Source organism: Stegodyphus dumicola, chromosome 2, assembly GCF_044657685.1.
Source record: "Stegodyphus dumicola isolate Sdum_Otavi_A_Nest chromosome 2, ASM4465768v1".
NCBI lineage: Eukaryota > Metazoa > Arthropoda > Arachnida > Araneae > Eresidae > Stegodyphus > Stegodyphus dumicola.
This window is the reverse complement of record NC_140769.1, coordinates 38,330,632-38,355,982: the sequence shown is the minus strand read 5'-3', so window position 1 is coordinate 38,355,982 and position 25,351 is coordinate 38,330,632. Positions and strand designations below refer to the sequence as shown.

General features: G+C 30.1%; 1 protein-coding gene across 1 annotated transcript in view; it reads left to right on the top strand.

Annotated features, from left to right (window-relative positions):
• The window catches only part of LOC118185718 (protein fantom-like), a 137,870-nt gene that overhangs the window by 91,875 nt on the left and 20,644 nt on the right, over positions 1 to 25,351 (top strand). The window contains exons 27-31 of the mRNA XM_085810604.1: positions 7,230 to 7,331; positions 12,152 to 12,304; positions 15,909 to 16,029; positions 18,256 to 18,302; positions 24,630 to 24,675. Of these exons, the coding sequence (XP_085666730.1) occupies positions 7,230 to 7,331; positions 12,152 to 12,304; positions 15,909 to 16,029; positions 18,256 to 18,302; positions 24,630 to 24,675 (469 nt within the window). The remainder of the gene's footprint in view (positions 1 to 7,229; positions 7,332 to 12,151; positions 12,305 to 15,908; positions 16,030 to 18,255; positions 18,303 to 24,629; positions 24,676 to 25,351) is intronic.

The window sequence follows — 25,351 nt, the reverse complement described above, 5'->3', positions numbered from 1 at the left end:
CTTTGCTGTAATTAAAAATAGAAATAGCATAAAGTTTTATTTAAATTAAAAATATTTTCTGAAAATTTGGGGACGAAATACGAATAAAATAAGTATGAATGGGAAACGAATGATCCGTATCAAATCCAAAAAGACTAAGCCCCTCCTCATTAACATAAAAAAACCGCAAATTTCATGTGCCAGATGAAAAGAAACTAAATAACGCTGGACATATACCAGTGAAATTTAGATCCAATCAGTGTACATTTTCTAGCACAAGGAAGAAACTTCATAGAAGAAGATACATGTGGCGAAACGTGTGATGTGGGCATGCATGTACCAAAAAGACAAAACATGCTTTGAACCAATGTCGCAAAAAATATTTGTTCTTTGAAATTTAAAAAAAAAAAAAAAACACTTGAGTCTTTTTTTTATCCTTATTGTGCTGAGTTTTTTAATCCATGTAGCCTTATTATGTAGGTACTTTTACTGCTATAGAAAAATTACATAAATGTTTATTTTTTATTTTTTTCTGACGATGCACTTTGTAAAATAATGTAAAAAATATATATATTATATATTATGCAATTCCTACATGCATTTTGTTTTAAATTCGTAAATTTCGTCATTTATTGGAAACGCGCACGGAGAAAGGTAAGTTTTTTTTTCCTACTTACCTCATTTCAAAGTTTCAAGTCCTAGACGCGCGGTGGTTTCACAGTGCGACCACCACCCACAGAACAATGGGCAAGATTAGATTTTTTTAAATTCATATATTATTTGTCTCTAGGATCATAATATTCAATTTCTAGAGTTTTTAGTTAAAAAAATTTCAAAAATAATATCGCGTGCGTCAAAGGGTTAAAAGACATAAGTTGTAAAAGTACTAGAGAGATAACTAATGAATTCTAACACTTTCCACAGTCTGAAAAAATTTTAAATTCTGAGTTCTTTTGTGGAATTTTCGATGTTGGCTATTTATCATCCACTACTGAGATTAAAAGCATCCTCATACCAAACATTTGCCATGCAGCTTAAGTACATAATAATTATTCAACATAGGCACAATCAGTTTACCCAATGCTTTCTCTTAATATAGCCAATGCCTTAGGGAACATTTTCATATTTTATTCATGAGCAAAGATATCACAGAGAATGAATCATGTTGAACTCTTCATTCATTAAACTGGAAAGAATGTCAACAATATTTAAAATGTTTCATATATCCTAAATGAAACACGGCATGACAAATATACCGTGACATATGATGATTTATTTCATTGTGTATAGCTTGATCATGAATGAGAACTCAATTAGGGTTTCCTTATATGAGGTAATTCACTAATTTATTTTAAAAAAAAAAATCAAAGTTTTATTTCTTATTTATAGCCGTAAAGTTTTTTTTTTTAGTACATTCTTGTAATAAAAGAGAAAACAAATATACAAAAATTAAAATTGGAGTTAGGATGAGTAACTCGTATATTCAAGTTATGTCTTAAAAATTTTGTAAACAGAATTTTACATTACCCTACAATATTAATTTTAAGAGAAACTTTTAGATGAAAGAAACTGGATTAAGAAAAAATGAAATTTGGAAGTAAATTTGTTTACAAATAAGGTTTTAGAATCTTCATAATTGTTAACCTGCAAAGTTATTTCAGCCATGACTAAAACGTGAATTGGTTTAGTCTTCCAAGACTGCATCACAGATACAATGATCATGCGGACTAAATGATGTGATAATTTATTTCATTGTGGGTAACTTGATCTTGGATAAGAACTTGTTTATGCACCAATTCACTTTTTAATCATGGCCAAGAAAACTGCTGTGTAGATGGCTGGAGTTTTTGCAAAGCATAACTAGCTTGATGGTTAAAGTATCATTTTTATTTCTGGATGACAAATTTCATAGCACGTCTTCTTAATTGAAACAACACTAAATATTTGCACATATAAATTACGTATATAAAATTGTGTATACAGTACAAAGTCCGAGATCTGGACTCTTCGGGACTTCAGTGATTCTGGATTTGGGATTTTTCCGGATATTAGATCATCAGTTTAAAGCTTGTGAGATAGCATATAAAATTAAAAATATGAAATTATGATTTATGAAATAATGAAGCATATATGATCTAAAGGGTAACAAAAATTACAAAAAAAAAAATGCTTAATATTTAATTGTTTATTTTATTAAACATTTCTTTCAATGTAAGTTTGTGCTAATAATTTCTCTTTAATTCTGTAGACAGACTTACTCAGTTACAAAGTTCCATTAATCAAGTCCTGTAATTGATGTGTTGAGCAACTGACTTGTCAATCGAAATTTTTTTGTTTTCAATAAATAACCTCTCTGCCATTTTCTTCACGGTAGTATAACAAAAGTTTCTCATTGTCACCGCAATGAAAAACTTCTGTTATATCATCTTTATTTATTACCACTTCTCCGCATTTCTTTAAAAAAATCCATTAATTGGAAAAATTAACCTTTGGTTTCTGATATCCAGAAACTTTCACATTCACGGCTATCATATTCATCAACCTCACCATGAAATATGCTAGCTGGCCATAAATTATTCCAAGCATTTTTCAAACATCCTCCTCCCAAGATCTTGCGATGCTCCATAAAGCAGATTTTGTGCTAAAGTATTTCAAAAAATTCCTGAATAGTCTTGCCACTATTCAAGAAATTTAACCATGGATTTTAAAAATTCTACTTTATATTTGCATTTCAGCATGCACACTATTTCAATATCTGTAAGCTGAACGATTGGCTTACAATTTGGATAAAAGAATAATATGGATACATTATCTTTCATGAAAACTTGAAGTGAAGTATGAGCCAAACAGTTGTCTGCAATCAGGACTATTTTTGTGTTATCAGATAAACCAACCGAATTCTGATGAGCCTCGGGTATGAAATGATTTTCAAAGCAATCATTCATTAATACTTGTGTCATCCATGTTCTTTTATTTGCAGGATATATAATGGGAAACTTTTTACTCCTTTAAATGCTAGTCTCACTTTGGAATTTTTGGCATGATTTGGAGTCTTTCCTATAGAGGTTGCCAAGGTATTTTGCGGTACATATTGCCAGAAAAGACCAGTTTCATCAGCAGTGTAAATTTGTTCTGCAGATAACTTTTAAGCATCAATGAGTTCATCTGCAAATAGTTCAGCAGCTTCAGTATCAGCTGAAGCCTTTCTACCTGCAATTCTTAATTGCCTTAAATGGTGATTTTTTACATTTTGTTAACCAACCTGTCGAATATGTGCACTCAGTTAATGCCATACTCCTCACATAATTTTGAGACGAATATACCATTATCCATTTTTTGGCAGCAATTTCGCATTTGGTTTAATCAACATCGAAACATGCTTTCACTCTCTAGATTCTGTTGCAGCTCCAAAATTAAAACTCTTTTCAACATGATTGAAAGATAAAACTTTAATTTTCATCAAATTGCCTTAATAAAAACAACCTGCAAAAAATAAGCTGGATCAAATCATGAAGTTAAGGAAGAGCGCAATCTGCTATATTGGCTGAAATTCCTTGGAATCAGTAAACTATAATTTTAGCCTAGCTTAATAGTGTCCGCTATACATTATTGGCTATGTATCATGAAATTGCCGACGAAAGACAAAATGTTCTGATAAATTTTGTCTTGTTTCTGTCGCGCACTGGAGGAAATTAAGCCTGATTGTATTAGTTTAGTTGTTTATTATACTTACTTATATTTCTTGCATATGCTTAAGGCTTATCTGAATCCTGAATAAATAAATTCCCACATATACTTGAGGCTTATCGAGGGCCAGCGCTAGATATCTTACTGCCTGATGCAGTCTCTGCAGGTCCTACACTCTGTTACGAAGTGCCTAAGTTCTAAATTTTTGCCACTGCTAAATTTTGGATCCCAGTGCTTTCTCTAAATTCCAAAAATCTTATCTTCCGTAAATACTGCCACCCGGTGCAGCCATATGAGCTATGGTGCCGGTTCTGGGTTTATGTGAAAAACAAATCAGTTATTCTTAAATCACTAAATGTAATCTTTTGGCCTAATGAAGAACAAAATCTATTTTTAGCATATGGAAGGAAATTTTTGTTAAATTTTTCCTTGTCAATATTTCTTAGTGCCCTTTATTTTAAACCTGTTATCATTGCCAAGTGTAATAATGTCAGCATAAAAGGTTACCATACTCCTTAGTGCAATTATATTTAAAAAAAAATAAATAAATGTTTGGGCATCATTGCATGAGTCATTACTCAAGTTGTCATATGTTGATAAACATGCTGTGATGAAAGCAAAATATAGTAAATAATGAACTGCCAGATTGGTGTCAGAAATATAAAATATTAATAGGTGTAAAATCAACAATGTTTCTATGTGTAATGTTTCGGTTTGAGATGTATGCCAAGCAGATATGCAGCTATGGAACCAAATTATTGATTACACAAATTTATACTAAATTATTGTTTCTTCAATGACGAGTTATCTAGTTAGTGCTGAAGAATTGGGATTTTCCACATGTTTTATTGACAGAGGGAAAAATCAAATGCACATGGGTAAAGCATTTAAAAAAAAAGTTGGTGGTTTTGATATCCGAATTTTAGATTATTCCAAATATTGGACTTTGTACTGTATAATGATACATAATACATAATATTGCATATATAATATACTAATATTGCACATAATATTAGTGTATTATATTGCAGTATATAAATATGTGTAATAATAATATTGTTATGAAATGCCTAGCTGCGGTAAAATTTAAAAATGTTATGTGTTTATAACTTGTGAATATTTGTTCCTTTATTTATCTTATTTGCTTGTTTTATTATCATTTGTTTGCATCGAATTTGGCTTCTGCCCAAGGATTGGTACTGCCTGGTTTGTGGAGTCCTTGGGAGGGGGCAGTGTTACTGTGTGTGATAGATAGGTTTAAGTAAGATAGGTTTGCCACAAGGCCGGTATAGGGTTGCCAGAAATCGGCAAGGGAAGGCAGGGTTGCCAGATTTGGCATGAAATCACCTGTTTGGCAACAAAATTGGCATTATGCAATAGACCAGGGGTGGCCAAAGTGCAGGTCGCAAGCCTGAAACAGCTCTTACAGGCAGTTTGTGTGGCTCATGCATATAAAATATATGTATGAAATATGGTAAACTAAAACTATTCAGCTTCCAAAAGGAAGTAATTAATTAGTTTATACTCATTTTACAAAGTTATTAGGGATTTCTTTCTATTTAAAACCTCCTCCATTACTTCTATAATGATGTAACTATGAACTTGTGGCTTTTAGAAAATCTAGATGCGGCTCTTGAACATTCCTGAATTCAAACATGCTGCTCTTACTGACATAAAGTTTGCCGAACCCTGCCATACACGATGGAGAACGTTCTAGAACAAATTCTTACCTTCTAAGAATGTTCTCAAAGTTCAGGCCAAAAGCTACATAAGTCCTGCCTGTATGCAGAGTAACAGTCTAGTGTCGAGTTGGCCATCGGGTGTGTTATCAGTGTATCGTGAGTTGGTGCATCAAGAATATGCATTGTTCATTGCATTGCAAGTTGTAGTATGGAGAGTCTCAAGAGTACGTTGAGTTCTGAGAATGACCAAACTGATTCAGGAGCTGAACTCTAGTGCTTTGCCATGAAGCTGTCTTCATTATTATAGCCTGAAGGCTGTGCTGTTGATTGTTTCAGCATGTTTTTCATAGTTTTTCAACGACTGGAAACGTGTTTTTGGAGTTGTCCTGTGTAATACTGGCTAATAAATTGTGTTTTCATTCTTCCTTAAGTGTTGACGTTAATCACTCCAAATCCACAAACCAGAAGAAACGCAACAATATATATATGTGTGTGTGTATATATATATGTATAGAGAAAGAGATATAGATATATAGATAAAAATATAACTATGCATATATAAGTATGAGTATATAAATATGCATTTATAAATTATGGGTTGCTAAATGCACTCCACAATTTTATATACACAATTACATTTTAAATAACGAAAAATGTTTATAAAAGGTTAAGCAGCACATTGCCAGGAAGGTGAAGTAGCAAAAGAGTGTAGTAAGTAGAAAGTAGCTGGAGTATTTAAAGGCTTGTATCCTTTGTTTGAGATCTGGACAAAAGTTTTCACAATGCGGAATACTGTAGGCATCAGTGCAGATCCGAAGGGGCTTGTATTTATATTTTAAATCAGAAATTTAAAGGTTTATTGGCAAATTTTCGTTAGTGATTGTCTTTACACACATATATATAACAATAGTTTATAATAATTTATAATAAGAAAACCTTTCATATACCATCTCCAACGAACAAAAATTCAGTTTAAAACCATGAATTAGGAAAAGAAAAAAATTTAGTCAGTATTTTAATTAGAATTTGAAATTAGTATTTTCTAGACCTCCTTTGCTTTAAAACATAAAAATCTGCAAAGAAAAATCTTTAATCACAAAAGTACCAAAATCAAAAGTAAAAATTTTAAGTATAGAAAAAGTAGCTAATGTCATTGATCACAGATTAATGGACTTATCAAGGGGAATAAATCAATCCGCCATTCATTAACAATATATATATATATTCCTGCAGACCCTTCATCTGAAAGGTTTGAAACCAAAAACTGTTTTACCCATAGGAATTAATGTAATAATTAATATTCTTAAATTCTATTAATAATATGCTAAATTAATTTTGAAGACTAATATATATTTGTACCTACAAACAAGTTTGTTGCATTTCTTTTTTAAATATTTGTACAAGTTCTTTGTACAGATATTTAAAAAAGATATTATCTGTATATATATTGTGCAAATATTGTACAGATATTATTTGTACAATATTTGTGGAATAGCTGTCGTATTTTTTTTCAATATTAAAGTCAAATTAATAGGAATATATTTTATATATACTTTTATTGCTAGTATTTTTTTCATTGTTTATGTTTACAGATTGCAAAGTAATTGCAACAGATTTGAAGAAAAAAAAAAAAAAAAAAAAAAGTCTTTCTTTTTAAAAAAATAGTTCGTTATATATTTACTTGTGAAGTTGTCCCAAGCTGTATTTTTAATATTAAAATATATTTCCTAATATCCATTTTATAAAATGCTTAAAATGTAAGAAAATAATTAATATTATGTATATAAATCTTGTTTATTTTTTATGCTGTTTGTATGCATATTTTAGTATATAATATTCATAATGTATATAAATTTTTGCATAATATATTTGTATATTTAGGGTAAAGAAACTGGATATGGCTCACTAGAAGTTTTAATATATTGGCAATATGAATATGTTCCTGCAGTTTGTGAAACAACTTTGCCAACTAAAGTTTCTGAGGTATTTCTGTTGAATATATATTTTGTAAAGGCTCAGTGTTATGGAAAATAATGTGAATAGTTGTATCATTATCATATCTTTTCCAGAACTGAAAAAAAATTAATAAAATATTTTGAAATTTTTGAAAAAGTATATTTTTAATTTTTTTATTTGTAGTATTTTTCTATAATTTTTTTTCTTTTATTTCATATTTATATGCATTTTTTCAAGTAGTAATAATCATAGCAAACTTCTTTTTTATTTTTTGTTAACATCGGGATTTTTAAATAACAGTTAATTTATTAATTCAGTTTTTTAATGCAGTGCATATTATATAAATGGTATTGATCATAATAAAGAAGATTAATTCCATTCTTTTATGTCATATTTATGTACACTTTTCCAATAATATAATCACAGTAAACCTCTTTTTAATTTTTTGATAAGGCTAATCTATTAATTCAATTTTTTAATGCTGCACATATTATATAAGTCGTACTGATCATAATAAAGAAGATTTATTCTAGATTTTATCTTATTAATTCGGTTGATCCAGCCATCTAGTTCACTTTTGAAACTGATTTTGACAGTACCCTTTACTTCTTTGATATTCTTATAAATATGCTATGAATCTGATTTCAACTCAACTTTTTGCAAGCTGTAAATACTTTTCTGTTTGTTTACCACCCCATGCTAAATCTTGTCACCCAGCAAAGCAAAAAAATGGCTTCTCTTTAAGATTATGTCTTTTGTGCTTTCTAAGATTGTTGCTCAAAACATCTGCTTGCTAACGGACTCAATTATTTGAGATCAGTTGCCATTGACCGAGGATTTTCTGCCTTGGTCATTTATAAAACCTTTAAAAAATTTTCTGTCTGACATCAAAGAACATCCCCTGTTACAAATAACAGTAATAACCTTGTTGTGCTACTATTTCATCTTTCTGTCAACTAGAAAATTCCTCAGATTTTCCAGAAGTTGAAATTTCAAGCCATTTTCTCATCTGTCAGTAAAATTTCTGGTTCTGTTCTTAAAGATTCCATTTCTGAATTTAATTTTGGGGGAATTTATAACAGATTTTGTGAGTGTGGTTGTGATACTTTGAGTGTCAAAGCTTTGTATCAAGGGATATGAATCTTATGTCCAAAAAAGTGAAATTTTAAAATCTTCAATAGCTAATCATAGTTGGAAATTTAATCATAATTTCTACCTTTTAGGTTTGCAAAAATTATCCAAAAAGTTTTTTTCCTTTGGGGAATTGGATTTTCTTGAAACTTTTTTAAAATTTAATTTTTCATTTTTTTATTATTTTTCCTGGCATATGGCACTCACTTCTCATCCGCCTTGCTAATGTAAGATATAAATACAACCATTATGCCTACTGCTTTTTAGTGTTGCAGATTTCTTTGCCTCTACTTGTTTGCTCTGAAAATCGATTGAGTTCTTGACTAAATCTATGCTAAATACAAAGTTGTGGCTTTGCTAATTTTATGATACTACTGTTTCCCTTATTTGCTTAATCGAAAATGGCCCTTCAAACATATTACAAAATTTCCTCATTCCTTTCCTTCTGGTGCACACAGAAGAAGATGTTTAGTTTTCAAGACATTATCTCACACCTTAAAATCAACTTCCTGCCTTTTCTTTTCAAAATGAAACTTTTGTTTTGCAATAGCTATATCCAAAGTTTTAATTTTCTCATCTACTAATGTCTGATGTCTTTCATCTTAAATTCCACCAAACTCTTTTGAACCAGAAAAGTTTATATAGGGGCATAATTAACTTTTTGCCCAGAAATTATTTAGCTGGAGTCTTCCTGGTAATGTCATGTTTAGCTGTCCTCAAGTCAAATAAGAATTCATTGCCACAGTCATCATAGTCATCATTGATGGTGGTAGTTTTTTACATAGCTGTCGATAATTTTAACTATGTTTTTAATCATCTCTTCTACAATATTCAAGTATGGCCAATAAGGAACCATTTTAAAATGTTGTATGCCAAGACCTGAATGTACATCTTTGAAAGTATGACTAATGGATTGCTTTCCATTATCTGATGTTACTTTAACTGTAGTTCCATATTTTAATATAAATTTACACTGGTCATCAAAATGAAAAGATAATGAGAAAAAATATGCTCACTAAATTAATGTTGCAACCAATGCCCAATGCTATAATTATTTATGTTAATTAAAGACAATTGAATCAGGGTTCGTCCTTAAGCTTTTTGGAATCCATTTTTGGTCCTTAAAAGTCCTTAATTTCGGCCAAAAATGTCACAAGGTCCTTAATTTAACCATCTGAAATTTCTGTATGTTTTTACGACTGCCATTTTGAGTGTGAATTAACACATTTTGGAGTAAAATTTTTGGCGATTTGTTGACAAATATGGTTATCTTTTGAATGAGTTTATGGGTTATAATTTGTTCCTATTTCTAATATAAATAAATGGTGGGATTCAAAATCATAAAAACAACCTTGTATTTAGCGTAAGTATATTGAAACACTCAATCGATTTCGAGGGCAGCTAAAGGTCCCTCCTCATCAGGAGAAAGAAATACCTAGAAAGAAGAAAAATAAAGGGGAAGTAGTCTCAGAAACACATGGTCCTTATCAGCACAGCACATGGTTATAACCGGATTTTTTAACAGAGTTACACTGGCCGCCTACTTTTACTGAGCCAGGATATCTGATCAAACAGTAACACAAAGGACAAGAAAAATGGCGAAGTTAAAAATAGGGAGCGAGGGGCAACTGCACCTTCACGCTCAAAATCTAAACTTCGAATAATGGAAAGCAACCACTGAACGGATTTTTATACCCTCTGGTAGTACCAAACGCGAGGAGATAACGCCATCTATCGACAAAAATAGTAACTGAATTAAGATAGTAGAATTTTAAAGGCATTAGGAAGGACTGGATTGGACTTAAAATCATTAACTAAACATGCTAAATCTTTGTAAATATGAAAAGCCTCAAGAAAATCCAATTCACCTATGGAAGAAGCCTTTTGGATAATTTTTGCAGACCAAAAGTCAAAAATATGGTTAAATGTCCAACTATGATACGCTATTGAAGACTTGTTAATTTCGCCTTTTCTGCCATAAGATTCATGTTCCTTGATGTGAAACTTCAATGCTCTTTTTGTTTGGCCAATATATCTTAAACCACACTGACACGATATACTATAAATTCCCCAAGAATTCAAGACAGAAATGCAATCTTTTAGAATCGAAGGGTGAATTTTATTAATAGGGGAGAAACCGACTTGTAAATTGAATTTCTGGATAATCCGTGCAATTTTATAGCTAACAGAAGGATAAAATGGAAGCAAGACAAAGTCATTAATATTATTTCTAACAGTGGAATGTCTTCTTTGATGGGAATCTGAAAATTTTTTAGCGACTTTATCAATAATCACGGGAAAAAATCCACAGTCAATCGCAACTGTTCTCAAATAATTAAGTTCATTAGTAAGCAAAGATTCAGAGGAACAAACTTTAAGCGCGCGGAATACATAATAGTAAAAAGAAGCCATTTTTTGCTTAACAGGGTGGCTTGGCATGGGGTGGTAAACAAACTGCAAAAGGTTTACGGTACACAGTAGTGCTAAAATCAGTTTCATTGCCGATTATAAGAATATCAAGGAAGGGGAGGGAATTTTTGGATTCAATTTCAAGAGTGAATTGGATGGCTGGATCAGTTGAATTCATAATAGATAGAATCTCGGATAAATCCTCTTTATAACCGTCAAAAAGCATGAAAGTGTCTTCTACATACCGAATCCAAAGACAAAAAGATAGTTTATCAAATAATTTCATCTCAAAGTAGTGCATATAAATGTCAGCAAGTACCGGACTGAGAGGATTACCCATAGCTAATCCTTCAACTTGACGAAAATATGCATTTTGGTAAACAAAGTGGGTTTGACTCAGAGAGACTTTAGTAAGCGAAACCAACTCATTAATTTCAGTATGTATGAAGTGAAATTCCCGAAGCCTAGTTTCAAGACAATTTAGTGCTCCTTCGACCAGAACATTAGTAAACAGTGATTTGACATCAAATGAAACCATAATGGAACGAAGTGGAGAAATATTTTTAAGTTTATCAATGACTTCAACAGAATTTTTTACAGTGTGAATATTGTTAGCAAGTAAAGGAGAAAATCTGGAAACTAAATATTTGGCCAAAGGATATGAAGCAGTACCTATGTTGGAAACAATTGGTCGAAAAGGAATACCGGTTTTGTGGACTTTTGGAAGGGCATAAAGCCTAGCGCAATTAGTAATAGGTGGAATAAGTGATTTCTTCAACAGCGTTGGCAGAATATGAGAAGATTTGATAGCACTTTTAACTTTCATGAGGTCCGAAGTTGAAGGATCTTTAGGTATTGAGCAGTATAGGCCTTCATTTATCAGTTTAGAGACTCCAGTAATATATGTGTGTGTTTGTCCATAACAACGATCTGTCCGTGGACTCACTTCGGACCTCATGAAAGTTAAAAGTGCTATCAAATCTTCTCATATTCTGCCAACGCAGTTGAAGAAATCACTTATTCCACCTATTACTAATTGAAATAATAATTTAAATAATAACCTTAAGTTGTTTTTGATGAAAGTTTTGCTTTTTGTTTCAGTTATTTATATTTTCTGTTTCTGTTTTGTTTATAAAACTTCATACATTGAATTGAACTTGCAATTAAATAGTTTTGCTGTTAGTTCGTAAAAATGTTGTTTGGGTTACTTTTTGAGCTGTTAAAATACTTTTCATCGTAATATATCTTTTATAATCTGCATTAACCTTTGTATTATGTTGTATTATAACACTTATTTAATTTTGTAGTGCAAGTCTTATACGGTGTCAGAAAATTCTGCATCTAGCTCAGATGCTGAAGTTCCCTCTCCCAAATTTTCAGAAACTAATTCAGCTACACCTGTGCCAAAACCACGATCACATGTTCCACCTAAACAAACTTCAACTCCGGTTGCTAAAACTGTAAGTACTGTTAATTCTTTTAGTGATATCAAATTTTTAAACTTGGTCATATTATAAATATTATTTCTTTAAATTTTTATTATTGGTTAGTATTTAAAATTTAAATATTACTTTATTTGCTATGAACTAAAATACAGATTTTTTTATTTGATATGTGTCTACCAATGTTCATTTAAGCATTAAAAGGTAAGATAAAGCTGTTACTAATTCAATTTCCCTTCCTCTCCTCCCTATTACCTTTTTCTTCATTTTTCACTTTGAAAAAATTTCTACTCTGGGTAGTTAATAGTTTCTATGAAATTGTTAATGATGGCTTTTACATGAATTGATGATTTCATTCTTTTCTTAATGGATATAATATGCAAACCAACTCTGTTTGAATTTAGAAGTTTAAATTAAAGAAAGAGAGACTGTGTTAAACAAGAGTAAATAACAACTCTCCCATGCAAAATTTATAAAACAGGTGGCAGATTTAAAAAAAAAAAAAATTCAGATCATAAGTGTTTTCTTTAAATTATAATAAACTGAATTCTCATCTCCTAAATTTAAAAATTATAAAAGATTAGATTGAAATCTCAAAAATCTAGATAGGTTAGATTTCTGAGATTCCTTCATTCAGTTAAATTTGCTCTTTAATATATAACTAATACCATATGAAGTGCAATTTATTCTCAGCTTCTAATTGAAATAGTATCTTTACTCTAAACCATACTGTCATGGAAAATATGCTTTTTTAACTTAAAATATCTATTTAATATTAAGTAATTTAATATTCGATGTTTTATTTTCTTATCTGAGGAGCTACAAAACTTACATGTGTATAAAACCTGATTTATGCACACCATGCAGAAATATATAAAGTAAATGTAATGTATATATGGGAAATATCTGCTATCCAGCATATCCACTTTAAATGCTAAATAATTATCCAATTATCCCCAAATTAGCAAATTATATAGGCATAGAAAAGGAAAATTCCATCTTTTTCAGTTTTAAGGCTTCAATTGAAATTTTATTATTTTAAAATATTTTAAAATTAATGAAAACAAAACAAAAATTATTTTTAAGCCTAATTTGTCAATTTGATAAAGAAACAAAACATTTTCAAAGTTTCTTTTCTAAGAGCTTATGCAATTACATTTCCAGAACTGGTATAAATTTATATTGTAAAATATTTTGAAAAAATTCTGTTGTATCTTTCTTTGTACAATTCTGTTGTACAAAGTCCATAATCCGGACTCATTGGGACTTCGGCTATTCCGGATTATAGATCATCAGCTTAAATCTGGTAAGATGGCATGCAGAAATTATAGAATTAAAAATATGAAATCGTAATTTATGAAAAAAAGAACAATTATGATCTAAAAGGTATCAAAATTCACAAAAAAAAAGCTTAATATTTATTTGTTTACTTTATTAAACATTTCTTTCAATGTAAGTTGTTTAAGATGCTTTCACAAAAAATTCAAAAAGTTCCTTTTTCTTGTGTCATATATAGTGGACTTTCCAATGCCATACTTCTCGCATAATTTTGAGACGGATAGGCCTTTATCCATTTTTTGCAGCAATTCCACTTTTTGTTATGGACATCGAAACATGCTTTCGTTTTGTAGATCCTTTGGCAGCTCCAGAATTGTAAACTCTTTTTGACATAATCGAAAGTTCAAGCTTAATTTTTATAAAATTGTTCTAACAGTCTGCAAAAAATAATAAGCCGGATCCAATTAGAAGATTAAGGAACAGCGCAATCTGCAACATTAGCTAAAATGCCTTAGATAATTTTTGCCTAGCTTATATCATTATACATTAAACGCACATGCATAAAAGCATTATGCGCATGCGCATAAAGTTTGTAGCTTTGAGGTCCGGATTACAGACTTTGTACTATATATATATTTTTGAAACTAGCCTGTGATTATATATGCCACTAGCTAATAGAGCAAGATCTTCCTCAGTCATTCTAAGCACATTAAGATAATTAGCTGCATTTGTTTTTCACCTGAACTGGCTCTGACAGGTATTTACTTACTACTGAATAAAAATTAATTGGCCATCTGTTTGCATTTCTGTAAAATAATCCTAAAAAGCTTTATGGAATGCATTAACATAGTTAGCATTTTTGTTAGAGATTTTAATTCTGTTAATGATCATCTGGTATAACCTCTTAGTGAATTTTGTTCCCTTAATGAAAGTAAAAATTTTTTGCTGTTTTATCATAACCTTGATTGTTATTGAAAAGAAAGATTTTTAAGTATTATTTCTAAACCACAGGGAATCTTTTTAAAGCAACATCCCTTGGTAGGTAATTTCTTTCTTCTCTGCAGTTGGCTATCTTAGAAAAGTGATGTTCAATGTGCATGTGTGTTTTAAATATTATCAGAAATATTGAAAAATATTTCAGATCATTTTCAAATGTAGTCACCTCCATAGAATTTATTATAGTTGCAACTAAAAAGTGTTTTCAGTTCAGTGATTGAGAAGTTATTTGTTTATATTTCCTTCTCATGTATTCGTAACAATTCTGATACTGAATAATTCACAACACTTAAATGATTGATTTTGAGTATAAATTTAACTCTGTTACCTTTGTAATGGCTTTGAAATTACTGATTTTGAATTGCTTTAGTCATTTCTTTGAAAGTTTTCAAATGAATTTAAACAATTTTCAATTACTAACCACTTTTAGAACTTCTATACATTCAGAACATATGTATGTGGTTTGTAACATTTATTAGCTATTATTTATTACCTGTGCATTTATTAGCTATAAAGGTATAGTTAATGCATTTAGTGTACTGGAAACATTGTGCCTATGAATTATTTTAGTATTTTAAGCAAATTTTTTAAAACTATTAAAAAGCAAAATTTAAAATAAAAATCATTTAAACAACTCATTTATATTATCCATAATAATCCAAAAGTGTTTGTGAATTCTACTGGATTCAGATTTGTTATATGATCAAAATTAATGTTTTTTTAATAGCAAAATGATATATAATTACTAGTTATTCTCCATTAATTTCCTTTGAACATCCTTTTGTAGACAGTTTTGTGCTCCTTCATTTACTTTTCCTGCTATTAGCAAACATTCAATAACTTCCAATATATTTAATGTGTTCTATAAGTGTTACTCACTAACTTAAACACATTTTACATAGATTTTGAAATTATATAAATTTCTAATCTAGGGGCCATATTCCCGATCTGGTCAGTTTGATATCGATTGCATTGCTAATATATAATCTTTAGTCTTGTGTATGCTTATAAAAAAGACAATATTGTATGGAAATCTAAATCTAAACTATTTCCCCTGCAATAGTTTAGATATAAAATTTATTTTAAACTTATTTAAATGATTAATTTTAATTAGTTAATTAATACTTTTATTTTATAGCAAGATGTAGATGAAGTTTATAATTTGCTGCGTGAAGTTTGATTTTAATAACTACTAAAAAAAATTACAATTTTAAAACATTTTAATAATTGCAAAATAGTGCTTTTATGTTTTATAACATATTATCTTAAAAATGTTATTTGTGTAATGTGATTATATGACATCTAATTAAACACCACATCCTTATTTGTTTCCACTTTGTGAATATAGATTCATGGCAGTGATACAAGTGACCAGTCTCCTAACTTAACACCTATACATCATGCAGATATGAAAGAATCAGTTCCTCCACAGCCTGCTGCATGCACATTGAAATTTCCTTCAGAAAAATGTAAGTATTTTCTTTCTATATGTTTGAGAAATTATGTCTATAGTAAATTTCTGCTATCTATGTGCATATAAATTTTAGGTACTATTTGGTTTTGAGAGCCGTAAAAAATCGCCAAACTATTGTTTATGCCAGTGCTGCCAAAAATAATTGCGGCAACCCTAACGCAAGAAAGGAAGTATAATAGTAAATAACTAATGTTTTAATTTTAATGAGAGTTTAATTTTATATAATACTTTTTATTATTATAATTTATATAAAAAAAAGGCTAAACATGCTTGAATGGAAGCATAAGACATAAGAGTAAATAACTATTTCAGATCATTATTATAATTTATATAAAAATTGCTAAACATAACTGAATGGATGCCTGCATCGCTATTTCGCTACCGAGTTATCGCTAAAGCATAGTTTTGTTTGCCGCTTTTTACAAGTGTTAAAAAAATTGGAATTTTGTCTATTTTCTTTTACTTTTTAAGTGAAAATAGGTCAATGTGTACATGAATACTGAATATGTGCAATTCTTAAAGACACGTCAAGCAGTGGGTGATTCTGCACTTTACCGAAAATTCTATTGCAGACTTTCCGTCATGGGCAATTTCCAAATTGTTAAATCCATAGGATATCAAAAAAGTATTTAAAAATTAAACTAGTATTTGGATGGTGTCTTAAGAAATATAGAACTATATAAACTTACGCAATCTGAAATCAGTGCATACGCTAGATTTGGTGCTTTTGCGCATACATTTTCGCTGAAATTTTGTTACGGTCCTCAAAACGGAATAGTACCAACTTTTATACTGGAAAAGGAAAAAATGTAGACCTTATAGGTAACATTAGCCTATAAAATATGTGTTAAGAGTTTACATTATACTAAATAGTATCAAGTTTCATAATGCATTATACCAAATAATTCCTGGTGGTTGTAAAAAAAACTTCATGAATGTATGGACCTGTAGCAGACTTTTTTAATAGTCACCCTGTAATTAAGTTTCATTATACTGAATGGTATTTTTCTTCTTTATATTGAATAGTATTAAATTGAGTCTTTTCATTTCTTTATCATGTCATATAATTTACCTAATTTTAAATATAAATACATTTTTACTATTTTGTATCATCATAAGGAATTTCCTTCTCCACCCAGTATTTCCAGTCAAGTGCATTAACTTCTGAATGAAGTATTGGAGCATTTTAGTAAATAATAACACTTTTATAAATCTAAATGATGTGTTCGGTAAACTGTTTTTTGATTATGCTAATTTTTTTGTTTTATTTGTGCAATTTCATGTTTATTTAAACTAATTTTTCATTATAATTCTTCTATGTTTAGCATAATAGTGCTAAATCATTTTACTATATACTTCTTAATTATACACTTATTCAAAAGAGACTATTTAAGTGTATGTAAGTCATCTGCAAGATATAAATCTTGAAATTATGAGGAGAAACTGAAAAATAGAACTGTCAGCTAGCACAAACTTCCGTCTTAATTTGATAGTCAGAAACTTAAAGAAAGAGATAATACTATTTAATACTATGTAAGGAAAGAATTCCATGTCTTTCTATGGTTCGTAGCTTTCAACTGTGTAATTAATAACAAATTTTATTAGAACTTAAAAAAATGATTGCGTATTCATGTTATGCATTAATAGAACTTACTTCTAAATCATTTGCTTCTAACAGAGGACAGTTTAAATTGAATTCTGTAGTGCAAATCTATCTCAGTCTCATTTAGATAAATACATATTCTAATTTGCCTGTATATGTAATATAAATTTATGACTGCAGATCTATGATATTTTAAGTGAAAGAGCTCCTGATTTATTTAAAACTATTTTAACATAATTTTAGAATCATTGTTTTACACATTTTTTGTATATATATTATAATAGTTTTTTTAGTTATAACCCATTTTTTGAATAGTAATATAAATTTTAATACTGGCAAGTTTTTATTATATGACAACTAAACCGTGCATGTAGAACTCCTATGATTTTGGAATGGGAGGGCAACATATTTTAATAGTATTAGTACTTGATGGTGGTGAATCCAGTTTTCAGCTATCCTTTCTACTGTGAATTCATTCATAAATCAGTAAATCTAGCAACCCTGAACAATTACCAGCTCCCAGGATTTCTGGTTTTAAATGCTATAACCTAAATATTTTTTATATGTGTACTTTCTTTAATTTTCAATATGATTCTGATATATCCTTGTGTTGTATAGCTACAGTTCCTCAGAAATCTGATCAAGAAATATTAGAAGCATTGAAAGTAAGTATTCATTTCTTTCTTTCTTTCTAGTTTAGTCTGTAACTACGAAAGAATGAAAACTAATTTTTCTAATTCATCTTGCATTTATTCATAATCTGACCACTCAGTTAGCTGCATTCAAAGCAGACTACTCAAAGACACTTAATATACACATTGAAAGCAACATAATATAATCAAACCACTAAGAACAAGAAAAACTGAACCTGCACATGTGCATTACAGGATTTATTGCTAAGCAGTGATAGTGAAACCAATAACCCACCCACTGTTGAAATACTAATTTCAAAACTATTACACATTATTTAAGGCACTCAAAGTTAGGTACATATTAATTCTAAACAATTAAATGCAATATATCAATTCAACAGCCAAACAACCCCCTTTAAAAAAACTGAATTTCACAGTAGAAGAAATATGTAGTATTAATGCAGTGAATTATATTACAATTTCTCTACTTCAGTTGTGCATAGACAGACTACATAGATTAGATATTCCACGTTTTATCAGACATTGTCTCAGTATGTAGTCAAGCAAAGGCCATGTTGTGCAAAATATTTCTTAAATGTTGCATATACAGCTTGCGATGTTAGATCAGTAACAAAACTGAGTTGTACTGCTCAGCAACTAAGCACAGAAAGATGACAATGTATATCTTAAGGTATTTCTTCATTGATTGTTATAATTTATGTAAAAGGGTTCACATAAATCAATTACAATTATGGCAAAGGAAGAACTCACTGAAACTCTCTCTTTCGGCAGTAGTGCCGCAAGTTGTTGAGCTACTTTGGGTTTAAATTTAAAACAGGTCATGCTGTTATATACTGTTTTACCGGTATTGTTGGATTGGAATTGGGTGCTTTTGTTCATAAGAAACAGATGATTTATTTAATCTTCCACCCATCTTAAGTGCTGTATTTTCATCACTAGCTTTACAGTTCTAGCTTTACAGTAGATAGTTTGGCATGCATAAATTCATCTCTAGTAATAGAACTTAATACTTCTTCCCTTGTTGACAACTGGAAATAAACCTGTAAATAAAACTAAGAATATGAATTAGTTTAACAAAATTGTTACTTAAAGAAAGAAAAAATGGTTGATGGGATCAGCATTAGAAGTGAAACTAAGAGAAATTTCAGGAGATCTTTTCAATTCACATTCATAAAGTTCCTAGTCTTTATTGCCCTCATTGGTCTTTTATATACCACTGATGTCAAGATTAGCAGGTCCATTTTACCATAATTCTAAACATAAAAGTCCATTAGGTTTGATTCCACGAGAAACCAAGTTTGCAAGATATCTGTCAGATGGGATATGTTTCCATTTGAAGTTCTTTGATAACATTTGAATTTTCACAACAGGATTTCCAACAAAGGTTTCGAGTTTATGTGGCAAAGAGTTTATCCATGCTAAAATATAGTTGAATCTGAATGTAGTGTTACCTTTTCTATGCCTAAATTTAAGGACATCATAACTCTTTTAACAAGATTAGCAAGTAGAAGATATGCTGACAGTTCTAAACATGACACCAATAGAGTCTTTAAAGAGGCTTCTCAAGATTTACTTTCCCTAACTAAACAAGGGCTACCTTGATTGAGTTTTAGATAAACCACCACTCTATATGAAGATATTGAAGCATCAGCGAAACCTACAACAGCCTTTTATTGGTTGTAGAATTCAAAGCATATCTTTATATCTTAAGGTTTTCCAGGTCCTTTAACTTAAAACAAAGAAACAAAGCGATCCCATTCAATGGATCTGGTTCAGGTAATTCATTGTCCCAGTTCAGTTTTAAGAATCATAGTTTCTGAAGAAACATAGGATCATGCAGCTGGACAGTGATTGAAGGACATCTCTTTTAATAAAAAGATGATTTTTGTTGGAAAGCAACTTTAAAAGTAAAGGTGTCTGATGCAGTTGCTAAATTATGTCAAGAGTTTTCATAAATTTACTGGAATCAAAGTGTGACTATTTTTTAGATACTGGAAGTTCTAATATGATCTTGACATTGAATTTCATTTATGTAAAGATGTTCCACAGATTCCAAGCATCTTTATCAGTTAATTCTTTAACTCTAGAGCAGACTCAATATTAGCAATTCCTGTTATTATGTCGTTTATAAAAACATTGGAAAGAGGCTAATGCTTATTTCTACTGTTTGTCCAAAGCTAATTGTTTCAGTGTTCTTATAGCTAGAAATGTATCTAATTTAGTACTGCTCGTAACAATATTCATTCTGAAAACATTAAGTGAATCATGTTCTTGCTCTATCCATAAAATAAATAGGAGGTCCCTTTGCGATGAATCAACTAAATCTGTCTAAATATTGTTTAATGTTTGAAACTAGTGCTATTTTATGTTTATGAAATCAAATAATTAAATCAAAAAATCTCTTCTTTAACTGTTCTTGATAGTAAAATATAATTCACATTTAAGCTAAGTAGTAGGGGCGATGCATTAAATGCAGTAAGCAGTTTCGTAGATGATTTTTCGGGTTTGTAAATTTCAGGATGATGAAGATAGAAAGTAATGGGAGGATGATTTTCTTCTTCATCCCTTTCCATGTGATTTAAGCTTTCATATTTGTTCATTAACTCCATATAAAGCTTTTTTAGCTTTGGGTTTCTCTTTAACCTTTTAATCTTTTGATTAAGATCTTTGTTAGCTATGTTTCATGAATCACTTAATTGTTGAAATGTTTCTTCTTGAATAAGCATGTGTACTACAAAATGTCCATTCTCATTTCTTCTATGCGTCTTCTGATAGTTCAATTCACAAAACTTCTCTTCTGTGTTCTTCTAAGCTTGTGGACTGAAAGATTGATTTTCAATTTCAGTAAAACCACTGGTGATAAATCTGAAAATTAAATCTAGGTAAAAGAAAAATCTGGATGATTGTAATTTCGCTCTTTCAATTGATTCGAAAAAGAGCTCAGCACCCAGTATGATGTTGATCTTTCTTGGCTTGTCAAAATATGGGTCTGCTAAGTATATATGCTCAAGTATTTTAAGAATTTTTACATTTAATGTGATGGCTCTACAAGATCTGTTATTTTAGATACAACCTAAAATTTTGCATGTGTTGAAAAGGAAGAATTTCTATTGGTAATAAGCATCCTAGTTTTTAATTTAACATTTGTCACATTTCTATAAAGCCACTAATAGGTATCTTTATTGGTTCTCTTCCCAGCTGCAAATTATTTACAAAATTAGAATTGCTAAAAGTTTGCTTGATTGCAAACTTATAGAAGTATGTAAAGGACAGTCTAATAAACAATGTCCTTTACTATAGCATGCATTTTGGGGGCTCCATACCCAAATTGTGGAAGTTGCCAAAAGAACAGTTTTATTTTTGTACTCATTTCAAGTAAAGAAATTCTCTGATTTTGTAACTTCCTTTGAATCTGTTTGAATTTTCTTCACCTTAAGTACTACAGGCTCCTGAGGTTGATTAGTAGGTGAACATTCTGATACCTAAGAATATGGCTCATTAATATGACAGTTGTTCTCATTGTAGTGCAGACGCGAATTATATTTGCCCTTACAAAAACTGAAGGTATATTTAGAAGTACAAGAATTCAGTTTGTGCAACATATCTAAACAGCTTAAACACAGTTTATGCTTTTTTACAACGTTGAATCATTCTATACTTTTCATTTCTAAAAAAAACGAACATTTATGCAATGGATGAATGTCTTTAAAAACACCCTCACTTGGATCAATCTGATTTCACACCAAAATTCTGATTCTTGATATGCAGTGGAATAACTTTATTTTTGTTAGTAAGCCAACTTCCTTGCCTTTTCTTCATATTTCTAAATAATCTGTGAAAGATCTCCAGTCAGGCAGATCTGTAGATGTTAAATACATTTGACATCTTGACTCTTTATCCAAATTTTTTAGCATTAAGTTGATTAACATTATTTCAGTTTACTGGTTAGGTTTTAATTCCATTAATTTTAATGTACACAGATGTTTGTGCATTCTGTCTGTCAAGATTTTTATGTCTCTTGACCATTAACCGTTTATTTCCAAATCTGGCTGTAACTGTTTTCCATAGAGATTCAGTAGTATTATCTGTGGTTTGAATCTCCTTTGCCTTACTGTTAAGAACCAGCTGCAAATAATACAGCTTTTGTGAATCAGTTAAATACTTGTCATTGATTATTGGCTTAAAAAGAATCCATTCATAGTATTTTCCATTGAATTTAGGCAAAGAAATATCTGGCAGTTCAACCGAACTTTGTTTATTTGATGCTATAACATTATTGTTAAAAATACTGTAATTGCTGCTGAGCTTAGTGTCCAGTTCCTTTAAAAAATGTCTTAAGATTTACCTCAACTTGTTCGAAGTCAACCTCCATTTCTGTGAAGATGATTTAATGATCTTCGCAATCTTCATGTTCTGAAACACCATGAAATTCACCTTAATTTTTTCAGGTTTAGTTGGAATGATTTTAACATTATCCAGGTTACATTCCAGTTCTGTAGTATCAACTTTTGGTTCATCATTATTTACAAAGCCTTTTAGTCACATTATTTCTGCTTTCAGATTACCTCTTCTTCAAATAAGAATAGTAATATCTGACGGTGCCATTTTCCTAATGTTAGCATGTTAGAAGAAAGGAAATTTAGTTCAAATATTGCCAAGATGATCCGTCGAAACATAACCAATGTTTTGGAATGTAACTATGAAATAACAAACACTAAATATTTTTTAAAGTCATCTTATGTTTATTCATAATCTAACCACTCAGTTAGCAGTCACCTAAAGTGAAACGAAACAACCTAATATAATTAAGGCACTAAGAACAAGAAAAGTTATACCTGTGCATGTGCATTACAGGAAACTGGGGAAGGGCACAACAGCTTACCCCAATTTTAAAATTATCGCCTTTCAAAAACATTCTTTCTTCATTTAATAAACTAAATTTTATTTATTGATTTAATAATTCGAAAATTAATTTTAATAATTATCAAAAAACTGTCTTTTTAACTATGACTTTTTAGCATAAGTCAATCGGCCTTTGAATGGCAATAGAATTTTTAAAAAAATTATAGTTTGCTACTGTGAGTTGTATGAGCAATAAGCTATTTAATTTGTCTGCTGTGATCATGCATTGTAAATAAGGCACCCCCCGGGGGTTGACTCGGGTGAATGCCTGGGAAGTACTGGTTAGGATCTGTACCTAGGCAGTCTCAACCACGGGGGTATACAAACAGACTTCACAGAAGGCCTGAGGGCTCTCGTAATGGAAGTACAGAGTAAGGCTTGACAGGGACCGTAGGGGTACTGCCTTGTCTGCTCTTGCTCTGTGGGGTCGCAACATGGTAGTTTGTTAAGATGCGCGGGGTTGGCACTTAATTCCGTATGGCCATTGAAGCCGGGGCGGGAGCCTCCCTGTCACTTTGCATGGTAAATAAGGCACATCTACTTGGCTTATCAAATCACCCAGAGATGTTGCCATTAGATGTGGCATAAAATCTTTAATTTACTTTTTCAAAATAAGACTATGTACTGCCTAACTATGGAATTTAAAAGGAATAAATGTGCCTCTTTTAATAATTTATATCTGTATTTTATTATTCAATAATATATCACATCTAACTTTTATGATTTATAATATGCTTTATAAATAATATTTTATAAATATTTGTTCCCTTTTTTTTAGTTATAAAAGAGGTCTCTAATGCTATATATTATATACCTTAGTACAAAATAATTGTTGTTTATTATTTAACAATGAAATTTTCTAATATAACTCACTAATATTGTTTCAGTATATCTAATTGCTATATTTACAATTTTAATGTAGTTTATAGAAGATATTTCTGATGTTGTATATTAATTTCTTGGCTCCAGAGGAATAGTTTTTATTTTATTATTATCAAAAAAAGTGTTGTTGCAATTAGAATTGCAGCATTTAAGAGACACTTTTGCTTTCATCTTTGGTTTATTTTTGTTACTTCTTTTAAGTTTTTCACTGTGTCATAAAAAACTAAGGTTGTCTGAAATCATTTTTATATTACTATAGCCAGAAAGAACAGAACTTCTACATTTTCATGTCTGTTGGCTGCATAGTCATTTTTTTATAAACCTAGAATTATAATCAAGAAATATTTCAAATGCTGTTAGTAAATGGTAAAAGAAATTTTATTAACTATGTCTAGCAACAAAAATGCATGTAATGAAACAAAAATGTATGTCTAGATTACTCAGCTCTCTCCCCAATTTTCGTTAATTTAATTAAAAATTTCACTCACTTCTAGTCTGAATTTTGTTTAATTTAATGTGTATTCATGTATTTTAATTTTTATGTTCTTTTCATAGGATGAAGAATCAGACCAAGATGCAGAAAATGGAAAATCATATGCAGGTATATAAGATTAACATTAAGAACAACTATGGCCTGGTCTTCCCATTTTTTTAGTCTTGTTACATTGTGTAACACTATTATTATTCTGTGAGGCAAAAAGAGTCAATTGCTTAACTAATAATATGTATTTTTATTTTAATTTTTATAATATCTGTAATTTACTTAACATTATATCTAATTCATGGGATATATATATATAACACAGTCCACTTGCACTATAATATAACTTTTTTAAAAGAAAATTTTAAAAAATGAAGATTTAAATTTTTTCTTATTATTAAAACATATTAAAAAAACTTATGGTGTTTTGTAATATGTAAGTTGTTGTAAACTGCTGACTTTGATAACTTGAATGAGCTTTGTTATCTCCCCCTCTTAACTGACTGAGATCATTGCTTTTCTCACGTGTTATGTACATGTATGAAACCTTCTAATGGAATTTTTGCCTTATTGGGAAATTAATCATAGAAATTTTAAATCAGAAAAATGTATCTAATGAAATGAATTCTTATCGTATGGACTGATCAAAGAAAATTTTTCCAGATCATGTGAAAAATATGAATATGCATTTTTTACTGTTACATGCATTTTTGTTGCTTTCTATGTATATTGAAAAAGGGAAATGCATTGCTATAGGATGAGTGTATAAGGATAGTGTAAAAGTTAAAATTCAGTT